The sequence below is a fragment of the Mugil cephalus genome, chromosome 21, assembly GCF_022458985.1.
Source record: "Mugil cephalus isolate CIBA_MC_2020 chromosome 21, CIBA_Mcephalus_1.1, whole genome shotgun sequence".
NCBI lineage: Eukaryota > Metazoa > Chordata > Actinopteri > Mugiliformes > Mugilidae > Mugil > Mugil cephalus.
The window spans coordinates 20,875,359-20,900,034 of NC_061790.1; the positions used below are offsets into that span (position 1 = coordinate 20,875,359).

At 38.0% G+C, this 24,676-nt stretch overlaps 2 protein-coding genes across 3 annotated transcripts; one reads left to right on the plus strand and one right to left on the minus strand.

Moving 5' to 3' along the window:
• Positions 1-1,872: 1,872 nt before the first annotated feature.
• LOC124999394 (G-protein coupled receptor family C group 6 member A) lies at positions 1,873-9,651 on the minus strand. The gene is made up of 6 exons (XM_047574281.1): positions 9,217-9,651; positions 8,772-9,063; positions 7,311-8,147; positions 6,408-6,623; positions 5,543-5,660; positions 1,873-5,279 (listed from the first exon to the last, which is right to left on the minus strand). The coding sequence occupies exons 1-6, from the start codon at positions 9,465-9,467 to the stop codon at positions 4,144-4,146; spliced, it is 2,850 nt and encodes a 949-aa protein (XP_047430237.1). The 5' UTR covers positions 9,468-9,651; the 3' UTR covers positions 1,873-4,143.
• Positions 9,652-10,204: 553 nt separating this feature from the next.
• On the plus strand, positions 10,205-23,092 carry rad51 (RAD51 recombinase). 2 transcript variants are annotated; one of them, XM_047574283.1, is made up of 10 exons: positions 10,205-10,311; positions 10,683-10,783; positions 13,800-13,937; positions 15,288-15,405; positions 15,554-15,645; positions 15,829-15,923; positions 17,250-17,363; positions 19,992-20,121; positions 21,488-21,609; positions 21,691-23,092. In XM_047574283.1, the coding sequence occupies exons 2-10, from the start codon at positions 10,700-10,702 to the stop codon at positions 21,812-21,814; spliced, it is 1,017 nt and encodes a 338-aa protein (XP_047430239.1). In that variant the 5' UTR covers positions 10,205-10,311; positions 10,683-10,699; the 3' UTR covers positions 21,815-23,092. The 2 variants fall into 2 exon arrangements, with proteins under 2 accessions (XP_047430239.1, XP_047430240.1); XM_047574284.1 differs by lacking the exon at positions 10,205-10,311 and adding an exon at positions 10,458-10,595.
• The last annotated feature ends 1,584 nt before the right edge of the window (positions 23,093-24,676 follow it).

Consider the following 24,676-nt stretch of genomic DNA (forward strand, 5'->3'; position numbering starts at 1 on the left):
ATGGGAGGTAGAGCCTTCAGCTATCAGGCTCCTCTCCTATGGAACCAGCTCCCAGTTTGGGTTCGGGAGGTAGACACAGTCTCTACGTTTAAGGTCAGGCTTAAGACTTTCCTTTTTAACAAAGCTTATAGTTAGGGCTGGATTTAACCATCCCGTAGTTATGCTGCTATAGGCCTAGGCTGCAGGGGGACGATGCACTGAGGACATGTCCTCTCCTCTCTCTCAAGGGTTTGGAGCCAGAGTAGCGTAACTGGCTTTTGACAAATTTTACAGGAGACAAAACAAAATTCTGACCACACTTCAATCAACTGTATTTATTAACCTTAAACCACAACATTGCAACCACAAACATTCTTATATGAATGAGTATTTAAGGCATAAGCTTACAGCATATTAACACAATGAACATGCTCTAAAAAAATTTAAAATCCAAAAAAAATATGGCAAAAACATCAGATATGCCTTTTTGGGCACCAAACATTTCAAGTCTTCTATGGGCATACTGGACATATCTGCTGAACAATGCAGAAAATAATTGTAAAAAGGGGAATTGATTGAATAATTAACACTTGAATAAGTAATTAATTTTCTTTTAACTTTTTTTTTCTCATTTCATTTTTCCATTCTGGGCATCTGCTGAACAGTACAGACAGCAATAAAAGTGAATGAACTTGCTAAACACACCTCTGATTGGCAATTCATGAGTTATTTACTTTATTTTATTACATGCATTCATTTTTTTTTCAAATACTATACTATATACTTTTTACTCATTTCACTTTTCTATTCTTTTCTATTCATTGACCACATCCAAAGAATGATGTCGCGTCTTATTTGCTTTTCAGTTCACTAGTCTGTTTAGTTTTACTCACTGTTCATTGTCAGAGAATTGTAGAACTGTGCCCTACAGTCCCCTCCAAAAGTACTGGAACAGCAAGGTAAATTCCCTTGTTTTTGTTGTTCACTGAAGACTGATATAGGCTGGTCTTCGGCAGATGGGTCCCTCCATATCAGCTGGGTTGGTTTCTTCCTGTTAAAATGGAGCTTTTCCTTGCCACTGTCAGCCTCAGGCTTGCGCTGGAGGTTGCAGGCTGGTTTTTGTAAAGCGTCTTGAGACAATTTGTATTGTTATTGGCGCTATATAAATAAAATTGAATTGAATTGAATTGAATCCACCCGTGTCAGTTTCCCTTCCAATGTGCTGAAGGCACCTCATTGCATTAGTGAAAAAAATCTAAAACTCTCCTCATTATCATTTACTACTAACAAAAAGTTGCTTTGAAAAATAACTTATAAAGTTGCCTTCTTGATTTAAGTTCTCCCACACAGCTTCCATTTAGCTAGCAGTAACCTCCCAGAGCTGTGCACCAATCGAGGAATGAGGCTTTATACTATTTCCTATTTAAACACACTAACTTCCTGTTTTAGTCATTGTGAATATAGTAGTTTTGTGAGAGTTTGATAATAGGTGTGTATGACTATAGTAGTGTTTGTGAGAGAGTTTGATAGTATGTGTGCGTCACTGTACTAGTGTTTGTGAGAGAGTTTGATAGTATGTGTGCGTGACTATAGTAGTGTGTGTGAGAGAGTGTGCGTGCGGTACTATAGTAGTGTTTGTAAGAGAGTATGATAGTAAGTATGAGAGCAGTTATTAAGTTATTTCCTAAACGGCCTCTCGTAAAAGACGTTTGCCACAGTCACCATCTTGTGTGACCCCGTTTTTTTTATTGCTTGTAAGGTAAGTGTATGATAAATTGCTCTCAGTAGTATATTCAAACAATTAATAATTTTAAAATTGTTCTGGGGAACAGTATGTGTGTTTAGTGTTGAGACAAATATGAATGGACAATGCTTGGAGAAATGTACCTTGTGTTATTTTTATATTCATGTTGGTCGTGAGTATGGCTAATTTCAGTGCAATGCATGTTGGCTTCCTGGTTTCGGTCGTCTCTGAACTGTAGAAAATGTATATGTTACAGAGTTACATAACATTCTTGGATGTTGAAGAATGTATTGTTTTATTGCTTGTAAAAAAAAAAAGTTCAACCTCATAAAATTCAACAATAAAAAATCAACCTAATAAAATTTAACAAAAAAAAATCAGCCTCAAAGATACAACCTCAAACAGTTCAACCTCTTAGCTTCAACCTCCAGCCTTCAACCGCAAACCTTCAACCTCCAACTTTTAACCTCTGAAAAAAGCTGCTTAACTTCCGGTTGAGCAGGGAGAAGCAATCGATCCCGATCCGTACACTTTTAGAGTATATTCTATGCAGCGTTTGATAAATGAGGTGGAAGAACAGAGACGAGTAGGTTATAAATGAAGAAAGGAAGAGCCCAAAGAACCGAATACACACATGGATATTACACACAGAAAGGCCCGAGCTTGGACCCTTCTCGCTGGGAGACATCAGTGCCTACCACCAAACCGCTGTGCTGCCTTTGGAGGAAAATCGTTGCTGAATCAAGACCCCACCAAATCCCTAAATGAAATGAAGGATCATCTGAGCAACATCGAAACTACTTTACTGCAAATAAACGAGTCACCGATACAGATTGATGCATGCGCATCGCAAATGTTAAATAAATAAAATATGAAATTAGATCAAATTAAAGAAAATTAAAGTTCTCACTTTGCATCGCACATTATTGGGTATTGATTGAATAAAATCATTTCACACATACACGTAACTGAATTCGTTATGTGCTTTTATTGAGATGTGAGTTAATCTATAGCTCCAATTTACGTTTGGGAATCCGGCAATGACTTGAATGACTTGCTGGTGATGTCTGTATGCGAACTGGATGTAAATGTATGATGTATCATGTATGCATGATTCTGCTTAGTGTCGGCTGTGAAATGCCGCATAAGTCTCCAAACTGGATGTGTACCATTGTTATTTTTATACTAATTTTGAAAATAATAAAACGATTTTATGAAACAAATTTCATAACCTTGATGAAGCTAGGATGCAGGGCTTTTATATTAAAATATATTGCTCTCACTATTGTATGAACTGGCAAGTGAGTGTACATTACGGTGGAACTAAGGTAATGTTAGCATAACTGCATGTATTTTCGTTTTTTTACTTTTATTCTCCGGAAGGTGATAGGCTTGACACACACATATATATATATTACAAATATTATAAATTACATTTTTTTGTAATTTTGCCATTTATTTGTTTTAAGATTTCAGATGTCATCTGTCATCAAGTTTCCTAAGATCAGAAATCTTTCATCCCTCTGCTAATGAGATTAAAGCTCTCTCTTGCCTTTCTAGAACTTGAATTTCTTGTTTATAAGAATTCAGCCATTTGACTACAGAAACAAAAGCTGAACAATAGCAGCACTGTGAACAATACCTTTTCCCTTTATCAACAATCAGAAACGGAAGAATGTTTGGTTCTCATAAAAGCTTGAAAAACGATTCAGGTGTTTCCATGAAGACTAAACAATACAATACATTATTGTTTGATGTGATAAACTGAAATTACTCCACTGGATATTAGCATTACAGAGCTACAGTATATATTGGTGTGTGGAGGTATTCAATTATTTTTTTCGTGTTCTGTTTGATTTATATCACATTATACAGTATCTGTAACAATCCAAATAGGCTAAAGATGCTTTACCGAACCCAGAACCTGAAATCCCCAGAGCAAGTACCTAGGTGACAGTATAAAGTAATAACATTGCTTATATGGGTTAGCAACCTTCCCAGTGTGGACAAATACAGACACATGTCTGATAGTCCTAGGGGTCTTGCCTTTCCATAAAAGGGCTAAATGAAAGCATTTATTGAAAAAAAAAAAAAAAAAAAAAAAAAAGCAATGGTAAAAACAATGGTAAACTGGTAAACTGGTACACACAATGGTGCCATACACACAGCATGTACAATTTTTCTATTCTGATTAACTCCACATCTCTTTGTCACACTAAATGCCAAATTAAGCATTGGTACAGTCAGCAACAAACAACTGAACTAACAAGTGAATTAAAAAAAAAAATAAACAAAACAATCACAAACAATGAAAATTATACACACAAAAGAACAAATACATCGAATATTTACTTTTCACTTAGCACAAAATATCTCTCAAAATGTACAGAGTACACATCACTTTTTTTTTAGAATCAGATTTAGAAGGATATACTCCTACGTCTCATTGTCACTTTAGTTCCCTGTCTAAAAGACACAGCATAGAAATTAATCTTGTCATTGGATTTAGGAATTATGACCTCATCAGTTGGGCAGATTTCATTTAGAGTCCCTGAGCTCTTCAGCATAGTTGATGTACTTGATACTGAAAATCTACAACTCCTTTGTGAGGTTGTGTCTGTCTCCATCTCTGAATCAAGATTAGGACTAGAGGTGACTCGCCATCTCCTGAGAATGCTTTCCAGTGTATCAGTCTTTGACCTAGATAGTGCTTCAAAGGATTTAGGTAAAAAATGGCAAAAGATGATGCCATAGTTGGATACCAGAATGGCTGAAGCCTGCACAGGAGTGCTCTCTTCGGTGTTGGTAATATAGACTGGGATAAAACACACCCATACAAACAAGTACATCAGCATGCTAAAAATGATGTAACCTGTTTCACTGAATTCCTGTGGAATTTTCCTGACTTTAAAGGCTAAGAGAAATCCCACTAATGCAAGCAGAGCTATGTAGCTTAGCATAATGCCAAAACCTATGTATGTCTTTCCTTCTCTACATTGTATAATTTTGGTCATGCTCTGTGGGGATGGAGGTGTGTCATCAACATCCGGAGAATCAAAGATTAGCCATAAAAGGCAGATGATCCCCTGAAAAGTAGTCATTATAATAACAATTACAGGTGGTTTGTAAAGTTTATGTAGTCTCCAGTTTGTTAGCTGACCAAAGGGAAGGAAAGCCAGGAAGGTACGATAGGCTTTAACTAAGATACAGGACACACACAGGGTGAAACCCATGGCATACATAACCTGGCGAGCCTGGCAAAGGTGTAGAGTGGGTTTTCCCATGAAGCATACCACACTTGCAAAGCTCACTGCCAGACCAGCCATCATCACACAGGACAACTTCACCTCAGCTCTTTTCATGGGAGGTGAATCTCTATACACTAAAAAGATAGTGAAGGTAACTAACAAGACCAAAACACCAAAGGCAGCAGCTGCTACCATGGTGATAGGGTGAGGATCGCTCCACCTCAGGTAAGACTCCCATCTTGGTTTGCAGTGAGTCTCTCCTTTGAGAGACCAAGTTCCATTGGGACAGGTTTTGCAGTCATGAAGATCTGTTAAATAAGATTGCAATAGAGATACAGTATTAAGGTAAAAATATGAAGTCCAGTGAGATATGCAAATGAAGAGAAATAAAATGAACTTTAGTCTGTGTTCCAGACATATTCAGACATATGCTCGTGGACATGACCAAAGTACCACTAGTAATGACACCTTTGGATCAAGTGTCTGAAGACAAAAAGTAGAAAAGAAAAAAGAAAAAAGAAAAAAAAAAAGAAAAGAGAGAGTGAGAGAGAGAAATTTCAGTCTGGCATACCCCAGGCATCTGAATAGGTCCCCTCAGTACATTGGGAACAGTTATAACAACAGGATACATTGAAGATCTTCTTAACCCAGCCAGGGGGGCACCTCTCTGAGCATCTGGATTTAGGAATCTAGACAAGCAAAACAGAAGAATATTTTGATCAGTCTGTAAAGAGATAGGCTATGTTTAAGCTATATTTTATTCTCCTGAACATGGCCTATATCCAGAGTTACAGTGCTGCAACAGAAAACCACTAAGTAGTATGTATGGAAATTAATCTCCCAGGCATTTCAGTAAGGACATTACATTACTTACATTACTACTAAGAAATAGACATATTTAAGATTTTTTTTTTTAAGATTTTTTTTCTATGCAATACTACTGTGTTGAATAGTTCATGCCCATGTCTGGTGGATAGTACAGAAATCAGCATGGTGTATCTATTCCAACATGGCAAAGTCTAGTGTTAGCTTAACTGTGGAGAAGGCTCATTTAATGCAGAATAAACGGAAGATCAGCTCACTGAACTTTCCAGGTACACAACAATACTGAAAATACAAGTAAAACGGATCAAAATAGTGATCATATTGTTAGCATCCAAAGGTTTCAACTGTAAGACGTAGCTGTTAAAATAAACTGTTAAAAAATAGATAAAAATTGACTCATATTCCTCAGATGATTTATTAAGTGCTTAGCATGCATGAAAACAATTACACTACATGCATGTGTCTCATGTCTACACATACATTTTTAAAGAACATCAATGTCCTTAGTTACTGGTAACTACCAAATGTGTTATGTCCACTCAGGAGGCATAGAAAATGACCACACTATCCACTTAATATGCATGCATACTCTGAACAAAGCGTCATCTTACCGATGTATTAGATGTTGAAAGCCAGTTGAATTCTTTCACTTCAAGCTCAATTTGATCATCAAGAATAGAGTATCTTCCAATCCTTTGAAATATTCTGTGGGGGCCATCCGTTTCCCACATGATCAGATCATAACCATTTACAAAATCACCATTTTCGTCAAAGAAGAATGTCTGGTTATCAAATTCAAATGTAATTTTTTTTAGTTCTTTCAGAAGCTGCAAAAGAGAGGGGAGAATCTTAATTATGTTTTTGCTTTCCTGACATTTGTCACTGTAACAAATATTTTCCCAAACCACTTGTGGAAGTAAATCTTAAAATATAACAAAGCAAACCTTGGGCCCTCTTCAGACCTTACATTAAGAGTGGCCAGCTTTGAATACATGTCTTCACACCTGGCATATTAAAAGCCTTACACACATCTGTCCAGCTAGCACTCAAGGTCTGATCTCAGTTTCGCCAACTGTATACAAATAACCATACTTTTGTCCTTGCACAATGTTTTATACATCTCCTGTCTCTAATTGATCTCTACTGCTGTGTCAGAACCACAAACTGTTTTTTATTGTCTGTGGGTTCTAACTTCTTATACTATTTTGGATGTAAAGTCTCTCTCACTTACTGAAAGAATGCAATAAGTCATTATTAATTTGTCTGATGTTAATTATTTTTCAAGATTCACATAAAGCTTTGATTAGAAATTAACTATTGTACTGATGTACAGTTAAACCAGTGACAGAAAACAGATTGACTTTATCACTCAAATGCAACTTAATAGCTCAAACTGTTGGATGTGTCTGTACTCTAAGGCAGCCACATGTGATTGGATTGCACAAGATGGATGTTATTGTATGATCTGAATGTGGCCTTTGAAACAAATTTGAATTGAACATATCATTTCTTACCTTCCATGGTGGAAAGTTAATTTCTCCTGTGCAAAAAGAACTGTTGCACTTCAGTAGCTTTTTGAGAGCATGTGATATGGCCCTCACAGCAACTCTAATCAGGTAGGGTTCGCTTGTATCAGTTGCCTTTACAAGAAAGTCATCATTCTGTCCTTCAGGGTCACTCAAAGTGCATGCGCTGCTAGATTTAACTCTCAAGAGATTGGCACAATAGAATGGAGGATTGTTTGAGAAACATTCTGAGGAACAGTTGAATCTCATGTTCTTATACTCTGTGATGAAGTGGTTATATCCTCCTGGGGTTGCAGTAAGATTCTTGAGATAATTGTCAAATGATTCACTCTTCAAGGCAACAAAGGTAAAGCCTAAAATGTCTCCAATCTTGTTGATGCCATCCATTAGGGCAAGGGATGAGCTCCTAGACCAGGCGTCAGTGGAAATCCAGACTTTTGATGTGTTGGTCCTGATCATTTCCTGAAAAAACACCTCTACCAGCTCTGATTTCAGGATTAGCAGTACTATCTGGGCACTGGAGGAACGGATCACATGGGCAATCTGTTCAATACGATCTTTGGTGTGTGAATCATCAAGATAATGACGCAACTCCTCCTGGTAGGCCAAGCACACACTGTTTGCCTCTGCATCAGTGAGAAAGCTCTGGAAAGCTGCTTTGCCGTAATCGTCATCCCCATACACAACCCCAACCCAGTTCCAGGTATAGTAATCCATCAATTTGGCCAGCGCTTTAGTTTGATGCTTGTCACTGGGAACAGTACGCATAAAAACAGGATAGCGCAGCTTATCACTTAGTTCTGGTGAAGTTGATCCACTGCTCAGCTGATAAAATGAAAATATAAAAGAAGAATTTTTAACACACAAAAGAGGGGACTTAAAAAATCAAAGCACAGATTAAATATCAGATGGTAGCTTAGTTCTACAATATGTTGTAGTACGCAAAAGTCCCCTGATATCTCTCATCCAGCATACTTTACAGCTACATCTATATGGCATACCATACAGGATACCACTTGGGTGAAAGTGTTGTTAAAAGATGAACAAAATCCTTTTGTTTAAGTAAATGTATGAATATCACACTTTAAGAAATAAGTTGATCCTTCATCAAAAATGTTACTGAACCAAAGTCTGTGCAAGTATGAGAATGACTTGAAGGGGAAGGCTAATTTTTAATCAATTGCAAGTTATCAGTAACTGAAGCCATCAGATAAACCTAATGAAGAAAAAGTGCAATATTTCTCTCTGAGATTTAGTTGGGTAAAAGCAGACAAAGGCATGAAATATGCACTTAAACTATAAATACTTATTAATACTCCACTCACTAGGCAGCTACGCTTCAACCGTGATCACAGTCAGTTCACAGACCAGATCAAGACTGTGAACTCAAATTTACTAGATGCTTTTCTGTCAAATGTATCCGCCAATTAGAAAGTATATGTGGCTTACCAGAGGGACCATGTACACATTCAGCAGTCTGGCCAAAGCTATGGAGACCTCAGAGTACAGCGCTCCTAAAATTATTTTGACTCTGGGTCTGAAGTTGGTGTAGTTGCACTTCACATCGATAGAGTTGTTGACTGCAAGCATGTGTCCTACATTTTGCAATGCTTTGCTTGCATACGAGCATGTGTCACACATCATATATCCAAGATGCACTCCGGGGAGGAAGCCAGCTGCATTTAACTCCTCAATTTCATAAATAGCAGCCAAGGATCTCACAAATGTCGAGAAATCAAAACTGAAAAGACATTGCAAAAATATATTACTTTCTCTGTCCTTGTGGAATTGTGAAAAAAAGAGTCTGACCTTTAATAATTTGTCATCCCAGTTAATGTAAAAAATATATACTGTATATTGTATGTCTGTACACACATGTGATAGAGATACTCACTCTGAGCAGTGGTAGTTTTCTGGTCTAATCCGTTCCTGAACTGCCTTCACTTTACGATGACACGGCAACATTATACCTATCATAATATCCCCAGCGGCCTGGGCCCCGCAAACAGACGGAGCAGAGTCACATTCATCCAAATAAGCTAGGGTGTTTCTCAGCACCACGGTGGCTGAGAGAAGGCTAAGCAGCTGACACACGTGCATCTTAACTGGTTTGGGTGTAAAAAACATCTCGCTAGGACTATTCATCTCTAAAATGCAATTTGGGAGGTGCCAGATACAGCATATGCAAAATCCTACGGAGGTGTAAAAATGTGTCACACAGCAGATGTTATCATCCAGCCATTTTCCAGTCTGACTGGTGATAGAATGAGGAAGTCGAGTAACACAAAATGATACCTGCCCAGTCCCTTGTGTTGTAGTTTTGTGACTTCATATAGCTCCATGCTTTTGAAGGATAGTCCTCTCATCTCACTAGGAAATTGTATTTTTTTTGTTATAATTAATTGCACAATTATAGCTATTATAACAAACTAGATTCACAGACATATTATAACAAACACAAAACCTGGCCATGGTTTAATAAAACGTCACAGTTAAAAAAAAAAAAAAAAAAGAAAGAAAGAAAGAAAGAAAGAAAAAAACGGATTTTAGACCTTATACATATTATAAGATTTCGTGTAATAGGCCTACAGCTATTATTGGCAAGGTACTGTGATTAATGACTGCCACCAGCTCACAAAGAATGTTGAGTTACCTCACATCGCTGAAAAGGTTGAAGAAAATACTCACATTAGGTACTCATGAATTACAAAAGACAGAGATCTTGGTTGGATCGTGCAGGGAGAATTGGAAAAGGCAAAAGCAAATATTATATATTTATTCCTTTTTACATTTTAAAATGTATTTCCTTATTATTGCAGTGTTTGTGGCACTCCTGTAATTCAGTTTATGTGTGTCGTTCCAGTGCCGCCACGTAACGCAGAGGCGGTGTTTCAGTGTATAACGTCATTACGTTTCATTACGTTTCATTGTTACGCGGGAGCTTTGGTTATCAAACAATCGGGTTTGAGGAAATAATAAGGAAGAGGAGGTAAGTCCTGCATGCATTTTAAACAAAATATTAATATTTATAACGCACGATTAGATTAGTTAAGCATAGATACACGTGTTGCGTTGTTCTGGATTCCTTCAACTCTGACACTCTGAGCAGCGTTGTCAGCTTACTGAATGCGAATTCCAAAACAGCGCCAATGCTAAGCTAACGACTTGGTTTATCGAATAAGGTTTTACATTACAAAGGCTCATAACATTAGCAGTTGACGCTTTGAAGCTAACGTTTGAGTTTATTTGACCTAGTTTAGTTATTAGCGAACGGTAAATGTAAAGCTTTCTAACGTTGCAGAATTACGAGTCAGTTTTAAGGTTGCACTCACTCACCCTTTCACTGTCTTTTTCTGGCAGGTTTCTATTCCGAAACTATGGCAATGAAAATCGACGATAGAACAGCAGTAGAGATAGAAGAGGAAGAAAACTACGGGCCACAGCCTGTGTGCAGATTGGAGGTATGTAACAATAACATTTATTTATTATTATTATTATTATTATTATTATTATTACTGAAAACTGTATTAGTGATATGGCTTATTATTGTTGTTAAATATACCCATATATTAGGACTGTGAAAAAATATTAGGCAGGTGTGGAAAAAATGAAAGAATTCTTTACAAAATATAATATAATGAAATGATCGTTTATTTCTAACAATTTACAAAATGCGAAGTGAGCAAACAAAAGAAAAATCTAAGTCACATCAATATTTGGTTTAACTACCCTTTGCCTTCAAACCAGCATCAATCCTCATAGGTACACTTGCAGTAAGGGATTTTGTAGGAACTGGGGTGTAGTAAATGGCAACAGGTGCTCTGGAGTGATGAGTCAAAATTTGAAATATTTGGCTGTAGCAGAAGGCAGTTTGTTCACTGAAGGACTGGAGAATGGTACAATAATAAGTGTCCGCAGGCAACAATGAAACATGAGGGAGGTTCCATGCAAGTTTGGGACTGCATTTCTGCAAAAGGAGTTGGGGAATTGGTCACGATTAATGGATGGAAATACAGGCAGATACTTATCCATCATGCAGTACCATCAGGGAGGCATATGACTGGCCCCAAATTTATTCTGTGGCATGGCAAAGAACGCCACTTGGCTTCTTGGGTTGTCAATTTTTTTGAGGGCACCAAGGCGATAAAATAAAACAATGATTTTAAGTTCACATCACTTCTGAGGAAGATTGGAGTCTCAGCCAAAAATATCAAGCAGGTAAAGAAACATCTCCTGCACTACTATTTCTGAAGATAAGAAAATATTTAACATATCTAAGCTTATCAATCCACCACTCACTTCAAAAAATGTAAAACTTATTAAACCTATATCCTCTCATAATTTTTGTTCAATTGACACCGATTTTTGAAGAGCATCTTCAGACTGTGCTACTGCGATTTTTGATTAATCAAAATTGAGCCTGGAGTGCTTCAAAATGTTTGACTGTAAACAGAACATATATTAACATGCAGGCTACTGAGAGCCTGCAGACCATAAGAGCCCAGATCAGTTTCTCAATCAAGGAAAATTGAGGAAATAAAATGAACTAAATAGACGACAAAGAAAACATTTCTGACCTTTTATTTTTAAAAATATTATTCTCATGTCTCAAGATCTGAATATTAAATTACATGCAAATTTGCAGAACACTGCAACACTGGCAGTAACAAAACAATGCTAATTGCATACTAGATACAAAAAGTGGATATGAACAGCCAGCACATATCATGTATCATATTACGGCAGGAACAAGCAGTAGTAACATCCATGACCTTAGGCTTAAAGCTTGACAAAGGAAAAGAGCTAGACTGGATTTTGTCATTCATTTTCTTCAAAATTAGACTGTAAAATGACTTGAAATATTGTACAGTAGTATTCAGAGTCAAAATGAACAAGAATCAAGACAGTAATTGTGGTAACCCAAATCTGAACCAGAATCCACCATTTGTTTTGGTTGGTTGTTTGGATTTTTTTTTGCATCTGGTCCCAGCACAAGTAGACACGGAATAAAAATCAGGCAGTGGTTGGCTTGACTGACTTTCCATGAACGACAGCTCAAGTGATAACAGTCAGTAAATGGACATAGGCCTTACAGTTGACTCAGCATAGAAGAAGAGCAACAGCATGAACCTGTGCCTCACTAGTGCCCTCTTCCATGTGCCAGAAGCACTGGCTGCCTCATCTCGTAATTTTTCATTGTGGTTTAATATCAGATGAACACGACTTAATGTGTTATACACATACATGAAATACATCAACTAGGCTATGGAAAAAAACAGTGTGTACAACCACAGGGTATCCGTGGGGTCTTAAAAAGTCTAAAATCCAATAATTTGAATTTAAGGCCCTCAAATGTCAGCAGCGGAGAAAAGTTAATGGAACCCCACAGCATCACTTGAGTTTTCTTTGGCCAAGTTGTGCTAGTACAACACTTACTAACGAGCTAACAGGCTAACTGCTCAGACTTTGAGCTGAATATTATACTTTATATTATAAGCCGTTGCCATACAATAATGTAAGTTATACATTTAGCTGTGGCTGCTAGCATCGCCGTGACTGAGGAGCAGCTAATCAGTTAACGCTGAATTCTGAACAAATATTAGTTCACAATAGAGAGGCTTCTTTTGTTTTTAATTTAGGATAAGCATTTTGGATTCATATTCATTCATATTCAAATTCATATATTTTGCAAGAAATTCCAGACCTCCTTTTTGCCAGTATGGATGTGAAATGGGTCTTAAATTGTATTCATTATGGTCTTTAAAAAGTCTTAAAAAGTCTTAAATTTGACTTGTTGAAACCTGCAGAGACCCTGAGCTATTATATGCCTGTGGTGCATGCCTTTGGCCAACATGGGCCTAACCCAATTTGTGAGATTGCACTATTCAATTCGAGGCTCAGCTCTCTGCTGCCCCAATGTGCGCCGCTCTCTGTATTTATACAAAAAAAAGTGTAAATTAATTTGATTAATTAATTAATTAATTCGAAATGACTGGAATCATACTGATATTACATTTATATCGTAGATCAATACACAAATAGTGTAATTTATTTTATCAGTAGTATAATTTATTTTATCATCATTCGTTTTCATGATGTGAGGCAGTGTCTCACCTGCCTCCCCTAATCGCACGTCTCTGCATCTATTATAACATGAAATCAGCTTGACACCTCTTTATCTCTGAATACATTAATGCTGTACCTGCTGTCTCTTTTAAAACCAGCAGCTAAATATTTCATTGCAGCTCTAACTGTAATTATATTTTCAGGATTGAAGCCTCAGACAACACTTATAAAACCCTGCAGTGTTTCTGACTCGGGCCTGGAAGTGGCCCAATACATCTTGCACATTGTGTGATTAACAGATGGACTACTTTTATTTCACAGCTTTTCCTTGGTGCCACCATGATTGCCTTGTTTTTCCCTCTTTCAGTGGAATTATGCCTTGGTGTCTCTTGTTCTTCTGTCTCTACACAGCAATGTGGAATCAGTGCCAGTGACATCAAAAAGCTGGAGGACGCAGGATTCCACACCATTGAATCAGTGGCCTACTCACCCAAGAAGGAACTACTCAACATCAAGGGCATCAGTGAGGCCAAAGCTGATAAAATCCTAGTAAGAAACAGCTGTTCTTCTATTAGAGTCCCAGAGTAATACATACAACAAGATAACCTGCCCGCTCTGCCTATCCGTGCAGGGATGAGGGGTTACTGCTGTTAAGTTGTGTGATTAATAATACGCTCTGCTCTACCTCCACCAATTATAAAGAAATGTTGGCTTACACACTATATTTTTGAAAATTGTTTTTACAACTCTCACAGTGGATCAGTTCAGTTACCAACCGATCCACTTTCCTCACCCCCAAATATTCATCAACCATGTCAGGCCAACAGTGAGGACCATCAAGGTTTGGCTGGCGGGGACAAACTCCAGGACAGGTGTCAACATACGGACTGGAATATGTTTGCTTCTCAGGCTACCTCACATGGACATTGACATCTATTCCTCATCTGTTATGGATTACATTACCCCCATCATCAATGGTGTTATAACAGAGAAGCAGATCACTAGGTTCTCCAACCAGAAGCCATGGGTGAACAAAGAAGTGTGACTCCTGCTGAAGGCCACTGTCTTCAGATCAGGAGATGCACAGGCCTACAGCACATCCAGGGCAAACCTGAGGACAGTCTTCAAAAAGGCGAAGCACTGCTACAAGCTGAAAATAGAGGGTCACTTCTCCAACTCTGACCCCACTGCCTCTCCAGAAATCTGAGGGAGCAATTATTATTACTGTGCAATTATTCCGTATGGTAATCATGTAGTTTTTAATGATAATTAAATTTTGAAGCAGTAATACTACCCATCGGGAATTTTACCGTATTTATCGTTATACCAGTAATCATTACATTACCTAGCTTTGTGTTGAGCCCTTTCCTCCACTCCCTCTTCCCACATGACTGCAGACCCGTGCATGGATCCAACTCCAGTTCGCAGATGACACCATAGTGATAGGTCGCAGTACTTAGCATATGAATGGTACTCTAATGAAGCCATTGTTGGTGGGAGACTCCAGTCTCAAGGAGTGAATGGTGTTGAAAGTTCTTGGGGACAGAAGTTAAGACTGTATTGTAAATTTATGGCAGATTAAATCTTAGTCCACCTCCTCTTCTGTTTGACAAAGATGGATTCCTTTAAAACCATCTGTCTTCTCTGGCTAAGACTTTGACGTTGCTATCTTCAAAAGTGTGTCCTTTGTCCCTCAAGTGGAGGTGGACCGCTGAGTCGTTCCCTGATCAACTGGCTCTCCTGTATTTGGCCATGCATTTGTGGATCAGCTATTATATTGGATCATCCAGTGTACCTACTGGTGCTAACTGCTTTGTTGTATGCTTCTGTCTAAATGTTCTGTATTAAGTAATGTTCCTGCAACTGTGATTTTATGCATACAATTTATATACTTTCAAGGTAGAAGCTGCCAAACTGGTACCTATGGGCTTCACCACAGCTACTGAGTTCCACCAGAGGCGAGCGGAGATTATCCAGATTTCTACAGGGTCAAAGGAGCTTGATAAACTTCTGCAGGGTTGGTCTAAAACATAATCTATCTAATATATCATGTATTGTCCAGAAATATAAGTTAGCTATGCATTAAAATTCTATCACAGTGAACAAGAGCTAATAAGCTGTTGTTTGTCTATGCTTGTTTCATTGGACTTTTTTCTCACTGACAGGTGGGATTGAGACGGGCTCCATTACAGAAATGTTTGGGGAGTTTAGGACAGGGAAGACCCAGCTGTGCCACACGCTTGCTGTCACCTGTCAGGTAGTCTGCTGAGAAAACCGCTTTGATTTCTTGAGAAGTTGTGTAATTCATTGAGATCCACTGTTGTGCTAACAAAAGTATTTTAATAGTTTAAATAAACGAGGATACATTACAAAATACAAACATTTAAATCATAAGATTTCTTAAGAGACTGTATAGTTTTGACTCCTCTTTTGTCCGCAGCTGCCAATTGATCAAGGAGGTGGAGAAGGTAAAGCTATGTACATTGACACAGAGGGAACTTTCAGACCAGAGAGACTTCTTGCTGTTGCTGAGAGGTGAGTCATCACATTTCCCCTCCAACTTTGATACATGGCAGTGTATGTGGAGTTTTTAAAAGAGACAAGTGATTTGTTCGTTGTTAATAAATAAATAACATATGGATGTTAATTGAATATGAATGCATTGAATTTATATAGAAACATTTTTTTTAAACAAAGTATTTTTATTGTTTTTTCAGTTATAAAAGATATATAAAAGATTTGACATATATTTCAATACAATCCCACCCGCAAACAACCCCACCCCACTGCACCACCATGAATCCATAATACAACACAGATTCAGTGATAATTGTGAATGATTAAAAACAAACAAACAAAAAAGGAGGGGTCTATCTTTTCAACAGGATCTAAAACTGGTTGCCATATAGTATAGAAATTGAGGGCACAGCCTCTTGTGGCATAGTGGATTTTTTCTAAAGTCTGATAGTGCAGAAGGTTTCTAATCCACTGATTGAAGGTTGGGGGAGGTTTATCTTTCCATTTAAGCAATATGAGTCTTATAGCCAGTAGCATAGCAAAGGCTATCATGTTCTTGCTATGTCGAGTGGAGCAGAAGTCCTCCGGTACTACACCAACTATTGCTGTTATGGCAAGAGGTTCCATGGGCATTCCTAGCAGGTCAGAGAAGAATTTGAATATAGATTGCCAGAACTCTGTTCATTTTGGGCAGAGCCAGAACATATGTGATAAAGTGGCTGTTGCCGCTCCACAGTGGTCACACTTAGGGTTAATATTTGGTGTCGACTTTGTCAGTCTCACTTTAGACCAGTGTAATCTATGTACAATCTTGAACTGTATTACTTTATTTCTTAAACAAATTGAAGACGAGTGTATTCTGTCTAATGTGGAACCCCATATATCCTCAGTAATTTCTATGCCTAACTCTTTCTCCCCTTGGTTATTTAAACGTGTCACGAGCTAAGCTCTAAAAAAGAATCTAGGAGAGAACTGGGCAGTACAGATGGAAATTGAGCCGATTCTAAGGAAACAAAGTTGCGAAGTTGCAGGTACTTGAAGAAGTGTATGTTGGGGATTTCATATTTTAATCTCAGTTGCTCAAATGATGCAAAATTCTCATCAATATAGAAGTCTTTTAAAATAGCTAATCCATTCCTGGTCCAGATATCAAAGGATCTGTTTATGATGTAAGGTTTAAACATATTATATACAAACATTTTTAATGCAACACTTCCAGTGGATGTGTATTTCCACATGCATTTTTTTATTGATTTTGAAATGTATTTGTTCTCTGAGTTATTTTGTTTTTATTTATTTTATCATTTAATGTAAAACATTGATTTGTATATGGTGCTATAACAGGTATGGACTAGTGGGGAGTGATGTTCTGGACAATGTGGCCTACGCCCGAGCCTTCAACACAGACCATCAGACTCAGCTGCTGTATCAGGCTTCTGCCATGATGACTGAGTCCAGGTAAGTAACTACTATAGACACTCTACTATACACACTAGTATACACACAATCATTAATTGTCTCTTTTCTGTTATACTGTGCTGGCATCAAATATGTACAGTTATTAGCCCCCCTGTGAAATGTGTTTTTTTTTTTTTTTTTTTTTTTTTTTTTTTGTTAAATTTTAAAAAGTGCTGTTAAACAGATTAATGTTTTTTTTAACACAACTTTTCCAACCAGCCTTTTTTTATTTTGGATGCTTACATTAATTTACTTTGCACACAGAAACAAAATTATTTCACAAAAACCAAAAACTACCAGGGTCAAAATTATTAGCCCCCTTTAGAACTGACCTTTTTGGACAACCTGGAGAATGATTATGCATACTGGAGGTGTGTCTGGGGACATTGACAGCTCGGAGATAAAAAAAATTTTTTTACAAAAACACGATGAAATGAAGAAACGAGGACAATTATGGTTTCATTTGTTTTCATGCATTTATTCATATTTAAACCAGGACTGTCAAGTTTTGAATTTAGCTTGGAGTGAGATTTTTTTAATCATAATAATAATAATAATAAGTGATGAAATGATTATCAGATCACGGACTTCCACTTTTCCTTCCTTTGACAATTTGTATAAGGTGTGGTTAGGGTGCTCTGATTTTACCTTGCAACGACAAATACTGTTTTCTGATTGGTTGATTGGTTGCTGCTATTTTCTGATTGATCGATGATTAAGCAGTGAAGCCTGCCTTCGCCTCCTCTATTCATATATTACTAATCTACTTTAAAGTCTACGTGCAGCGTGTTTTATCATTTTTCGGCATGAGAATTGAAAATGGTCCGGCCAGAAACAGTGTCTGGCGGCGCAGAGTTCCAAACGCTGTGTAATCAAACACACTGGTATGCTGGTATGTTAAAAATTCATATCATAACGGAAAAAAATACTGGTATACTACCCAGCCCTAGTCTGGTTCGTCGCTCCTGGTGAAGAGCTACCTCCAGAAAACCAAAGTGAACGTTATTGATTGGCCTACACAAAGCCCTGACTTGAATCCCATTGAAACTCTGTGTGGTGAACTGAAGACCACGGTCATGGTAGAAGACCATCAAATCTGAAAGATCTTCAAATATTTGCCAAAGAAGAATGGGCTGGGATTCCTCAGGAGATGTGCCAGAAACTTGTTACAAACTACAACAAACGACTGAATGCTGTTATCCAGAGAAAAGGATACACAATCGATTAGCATCAGGGGGGCTAATAAGTTTTTTTTTTTATTTTTTTATTTTTTTATGTGAAAGTAAAATAATGTAAGGATCCAAAATAAAACTAGGATGTTTGGAAAAGCTGTGTTAAAAATTCATTGATTTGTTTACCAGCACTTTACTGGTATTCAGAATTTTTGAGGCCTAGCGGGAAGGTCCATGTTCGAGTCCAGCGCGGGCCTTTCTGGGGGGGGTTGCATGTTCTCCCTGTGTCTATGTGGGTTTTCTCCAGGTACTCCGGTTTCCTCCCACCTTCAAAAACATGCTCGAACCTAAATTGACGCTAGGTGTGAGTGTGAGTATGAATGTTTGTCTCAGTGTTAGCCCTGCGATAGGCTGGCGACCTGTCCAGGGTGTACCGCGCCTCTCACCTGATGTGATGACAGCTGGGATAGGTTCCAGAAACCCCTGCGACCCTAGTGAGGATAAGCGGTAGTAGAAGATGAGATAGTAGATATAGCATGTATCCATTAAGGAACTGTCTCCAACAGTATGATCTGTTCTGTATTTTAGCTGCAGCAGCTCTGAAAAGCTTCACCTTTTTGGTGCAAGGAGACTTAGTCCTCTGTATTTTTCTGAATTTACATCCGAAAGCTAGATTCTCCAAACGCCTCTGCTTCAGAGCCACATTGGCTTTAGCATCAGTCACCGATTCCAGTTCAACTCACATTCCTGTTGGCTTCAGTATTGCATAAAGGTTTCCAGCGTTTCTGTGAGGAGTTTTCAGGAATATATTTTATGGGTCTTCTATGGCTAAGTAAGTCTATTAATTTGGGATGATGGGATTCACACAGACAAACAACTTTAAACAAGACAAACAATACCTGAAACACTGTGCTGCAGTGTTATTATTCCGATCTGTCTCATAAAGTATCATCACCTATGAATTTGTAAATCTGATTAACAGTTAACAAAATACCTGCAATACAAATTACAGTAGTAGGATTTTAGGAGTTTAAGTGTTCTATATTTAAATGTGTCACTAGTTGACTATATATATATATTAGGCAACTACAGAACATTGCAAACACACTGCAAGTAAATGCTTTCAACAGTGTAGAACAGGTAAACCAAGATTGACACTTCTGATGGCTGAAATCCGTTATGAACATCTGGTCTAAAACAACTGTCATGAAGCCTAATGTGCTATTAAATAAAACAATGCATGATACAGAGTGCTAATAATAGGCTCCATTGTTAAGAGAATAAATTGTGTATAACATGTTATTGTAACATACTCTTAGATATATCCGCTTCTTGGGTTTTGTTCAGTGACAACAACAGTTATTCATAATGACATTTTAGTTTATATGCACATTCATTTTCTGGTCTAGATGTTAATCCTTTCTGGTAACACACACTTTCTCTTATTGTGTGTTAGGTATGCACTGCTGATCGTTGACAGTGCCACAGCTCTGTACAGAACTGACTACTCAGGCAGAGGAGAGCTGTCAGCCAGACAGGGACACCTTGGACGTTTCCTCCGTATGCTGCTTCGGCTGGCAGATGAGGTAAGTGGCTAGACCCTCAGAAGCTACCTGCAGCATAAAGGCCTACAACAGTAGGGTAAACTTTACTGGGCTGCTTACATTCATCCTCTCAAAGGGGGCTCCTAAGTGTAGAAAAGATCTTTAACAAATAACCACTCAGGAAATTGTTTAGAAATATGAATGCATGAGTACATAATAATCATGTCATGCTGATAATAAAATTATCCAGTTTAATCTTTCTCTATAACAAATACCTATGGACTAAAAATAAAATTTAAACATGAACAGAACAGCACATTTCTTTTTTCTCACCTGATGACTCTTGGTTAGCTTTTAATATCACCCTCCAACTGAGTAATAAGTATAGACAGAGTAGGGGTGGGCGATATGAGGATATTAAACCGTGAACGATTACAACGTGAAGACGATCTGTCAAACTGCAGAGATCGTGGGATCGTCTAGGGCACATTCTATAAATTGCAGTTCTATGCTGATGCACTGTCGCACCAGACGTATTATGTCGTCAACCTGACCGACCAATCATAGCGAATTACGGGTAGTGGCGCACTTTCTTACCCGCCTCCTTGTCTATGTGTGTAGCGGTAGCCACATGGAGAGCCATGGCTGAAAAAATAAAATCCACTTCCATTATATGGAATAGGTTTGGATTTTCCTCAGCTGATGAAGCGCAGACAAGTGTCTTGTGCAAAGTTTGCACAGAAGAGGTTCACACGTCGGGTGGCAACACGACAAACCTGTTCAATCATTTGAAGAGGAATCATCCCAAACAATATGCTGAGAGCCAAACAGCGAGGGGTCCGGCGGCATCGGCACCGGAGGCGGAGGCAGCAACCAAAACAGTCAACATTAACACAGGCATTTAACAAAGGCACCCCATATGACAAGTCAAGCAAGTGATGGAAAGAGGTAACAGAAGCAGCTACCTTTTATCTTGCAAAAGATATGGTACCGTTCAAGACGATAGAAAACGTCAAAGAAACTACTTTAAGCAGGCGTTTCAACGCCTGCGGTAAGAGCTGCCCAGCCGAAAATACTTCTCCAACACTGCCATACCATGTCTCTACTCTGAATGCCGAGAAAATATTGTCTGTTTTTTTTATTTTTCAATTTAAGATCGTGAAAAAATCAAAATGGTGATTTCATTTTTAAAAAATCGTGATATGATATTTTTGCTATATCGCCCACCCCTAAGACAGAGTCAGTCAGCAAAAAGTCAGTGTCTCCGATAGATTTAGTATTTCCGTCATAGTATGATGTACAGCAATATACTGAACCCCTTACCATTCGGACATGTGATACATGCATGCTATTGGTTTTAAACACAACTGTCTAACATGAGTGTTTTGTCTGACCTCTGTCACAACAGTTTGGTGTTGCCATTGTTATAACCAACCAAGTCGTAGCACAGGTGGATGGGGCAGCCATGTTTTCAGCGGATCCCAAGAAACCAATTGGTGGCAACATTTTGGCTCATGCTTCCACCACACGGTGAGCTTTTTATCCATTCTAACACCACAGCTTCGTCTTTGCAACATGACACTATGGTTAAAATGGGTCTTGTTGTTGCAGTCTATACCTAAGGAAAGGAAGAGGAGAGACAAGGATATGTAAAATCTATGATTCGCCCTGCCTGCCAGAAGCTGAAGCCATGTTTGCCATAAATCCTGATGGAGTGGGTGATGCCAAGGACTGAGAAACAGCAGTGTAGTGGTTGTTGTTAAACTTACTAACTGGTGTCTTGGACTGCAGGGTTGTATGTATGTACAGTGCTGCTTAAAGGTATTTGCACCTCTCGGAATTTCTCAAAATACTCAAAACTTGAACAGATTTTCACACAAGTCTTGAAGCTGAAATATTATGCTTTTATTCAAGAAAATCTTAATCACTTGTACATATCTGCGAGGTGCAAAAGTAAGTAAAACCTTGTTTTCAGTATCTAGTGTAACACCTTAATGGCATCCTAATGTCTCCGATAACTTTTGACCAGTCTTCAGGAGCAGCTCAGAGGGATTACAGATGATTCCTCAAAACAGAACTATTTCATTTCTGTACTGCATTTCCTTCCAGAACATTTGTATTGCAAGACTTTGACTTGGCTTTGGCTTTGCCGCACTGCTATGAATGCCATAGTTGTTCAGTGTTGTCCTGATTTTGGACTTACGAACGTTCACCGATGTGAGAGAGGCCTTTTGTTGCTAAGAACTTAGAACCCTTATTCCTTTGTGATCCCTCTGACATTATATGTCTTGCTTTTGGAGTGATTTTTGTTAGTCTACCACTCCTGTGGAAGGTAAGTTACCTTAAATCTCTTGCATTTATTCACAATATGTCTGTGGATTTGTTGATTCCAAACTCCACAAACATGTTGTGAAGATCAGACTGTGACAAATGTCTTTGGCCTTGAAGTGCACTTACTTTTCCACCTCACAGATATATAGTTTTGGCTCAGTTTACTGAAAAACAAAAAACAAATCATAATATGTCAATTTCATTTTTTAAAATGGATTCTCTTACTAATCTCACAACTTATATGGAAATCCACAAATGTCCAAACTTCCCCAAACTTCCGAAGGGCCAACGTACTTTTAAGCAATGTGTGAATTTGTGATCTGCTTACCTTTCAAATCAGGAGATGGAGAGTAAGAGATGGTATGATTTGGTTTGTTGGTGATCAAGATCACATTGTGGTCCAGATGTGACCTTCAGAAGCTTTCTGGTGCAACAGCTACATGAAAATTGTGTTCTCTGAAGAATAGGCACATATTGTACATCAAAGGAAAAGTAAATATAGATTTTTTGTGCAGTGATGCCAGAGTGTCATAATTGCTCAATCTGTGAGATACAGGTTCAAAACTATGATTTAGTGTCTCAATACTATAAGAAGATGCTTTATCATATCCTTGCAAATGTTAAAACATTTATTGCAAAGTTGACAATATCTCATTATTATAAAAACAATAACATAACCTTGTTATTTTTTCTTATTTTAATTTTATAATTTTTCCTGCTGTGGTGTTGTTTTTGTGTTAATGCAGTTCTAGAAAAGAATTTGTCTTGTTTGTCTTATCAGAACATCATGTACACACACACACACACACACACACACACACACACACACCAGCTATTAAATTTAAACAAATAAAATTTGTTTTATTATTAAAATGAGTCACTATATATATATATACCTAATTTATATAGATAGATAGATAGATAGATAGATAGATAGATAGATAGATAGATAGATAGATAGATAGATATAGGTTTAAAAAAAAAAAAAGTTTGGTTACCTAAAACTGAAAAATAATGCACATTTCAGAATTATACAAAAAGGACTTTTTCAGGAAACATGAAGTGGGTTAACAATTTAAAGCTGTTCTGCAGCAATGAAGGTTGAATCAGCCTTGTGCTACTCATTCCTACAGGTGTTCCAACTTTTCTTGATTACTTACAACCCCCTCTGTCTGCATAAAAGCAGTGTTGGAACACACTGTGGTACCAGACCCTCATGAGCATCCGGTGAACAGTATTGTACTGCACAAAGTAGTGTGTTACTACAAAAATGGAGAGAAAATGGCAATTAACAATGGAAGAGAGACCATCATAAGACTTAAAAATGTAGGTCTTTCCTACAGGGACATTGCAAAAAAAGTCAAGGTGTCAGTGAGTACAGTTTTCTTCACTGTCAAAAGGCTCAGAAACGGGGAAACTCTGACAGGAAGTGATCTGGCAGACCCAAAGTCACAACTGAATCAGAGGACAAGTTTCTGAGCGTTGATAGCTTGTGTGATAGACAGCTCACAGGACAACAGCTTCAAGCACAGCTTAATAGTAGTCGTAGTAAACAAGTCTCAGTTTCAACTGTGAAGAAAAGACTTCGAGCTGCAGGTTTGACAGGACGAGTTGCAGCAAGAAAGCCATTGCTAAGAATAAGACAAAGAGGCTCTCCTGGGCCACGAAACACCGCAATTGGCTACTGAAGACTGGAAGAAGGTATTATGGACTGATGAATCAAAATTTCAAATCTTCGGTTCATCACGCAGGATCTTTGTATGCCGTCGAGTAGGCGAGAGGATGGTTCCACAGTGTGTGACATCAACTGTCAAACATGGAGGAGGAAACGGATGGTCTGGGGCTGTTTTGCTGGATCCATGGTCGGTGACTTGTACAGAGTGAGCGGCACCCCGAACCAAAACGGCTACTGCAGCATTCAGCAGCACCATGCAATACCCTCTGTTATGTACCTAGTTGTTCAGAGGTTCATCCTACAGCAAGATAATGACCCAAAACAGGAGTCCAAGCTTGGGACTTGGGAAGAACTTTCTGAAGAATATTTGATTTCTGTTGTAGAAAGGATGCCACGAGTGTGTTCAGCTGTTATATCGGCCAAAGGTGACTACTATGATGAGTCAAAAGTTTAGTATACATTTTGGTCTATAAATTGATTCCATGATTTCTTTTTCAACTCAAATTGCTTATTTGTTCTATGCTTTCATTTCAGAGTGCAATGACACAATAAACTGAATAATTATCAGTAAAAAAATGGAAAAAGTGTGGT

Excerpts from the sequence above, each read along its gene's own strand:
- rad51 (XM_047574283.1), top strand. The coding sequence starts at position 10,700 with ATGGCAATGAAAATCGACGATAGAACAGCAGTAGAGATAGAAGAGGAA. Across the intron at positions 15,406-15,553 it reads GCTTGATAAACTTCTGCAGG|GTGGGATTGAGACGGGCTCC; the intron begins GTTGGTCTAAAA and ends TCTCACTGACAG. Across the intron at positions 15,924-17,249 it reads CTTCTTGCTGTTGCTGAGAG|GTATGGACTAGTGGGGAGTG; the intron begins GTGAGTCATCAC and ends GTGCTATAACAG.
- LOC124999394 (XM_047574281.1), bottom strand. The coding sequence starts at position 9,467 with ATGAATAGTCCTAGCGAGATGTTTTTTACACCCAAACCAGTTAAGATG. Across the intron at positions 9,064-9,216 it reads GAAAACTACCACTGCTCAGA|TTTTGATTTCTCGACATTTG; the intron begins GTGAGTATCTCT and ends ATGTCTTTTCAG. Across the intron at positions 5,280-5,542 it reads GACCTATTCAGATGCCTGGG|ATCTTCATGACTGCAAAACC; the intron begins GTATGCCAGACT and ends CTTATTTAACAG.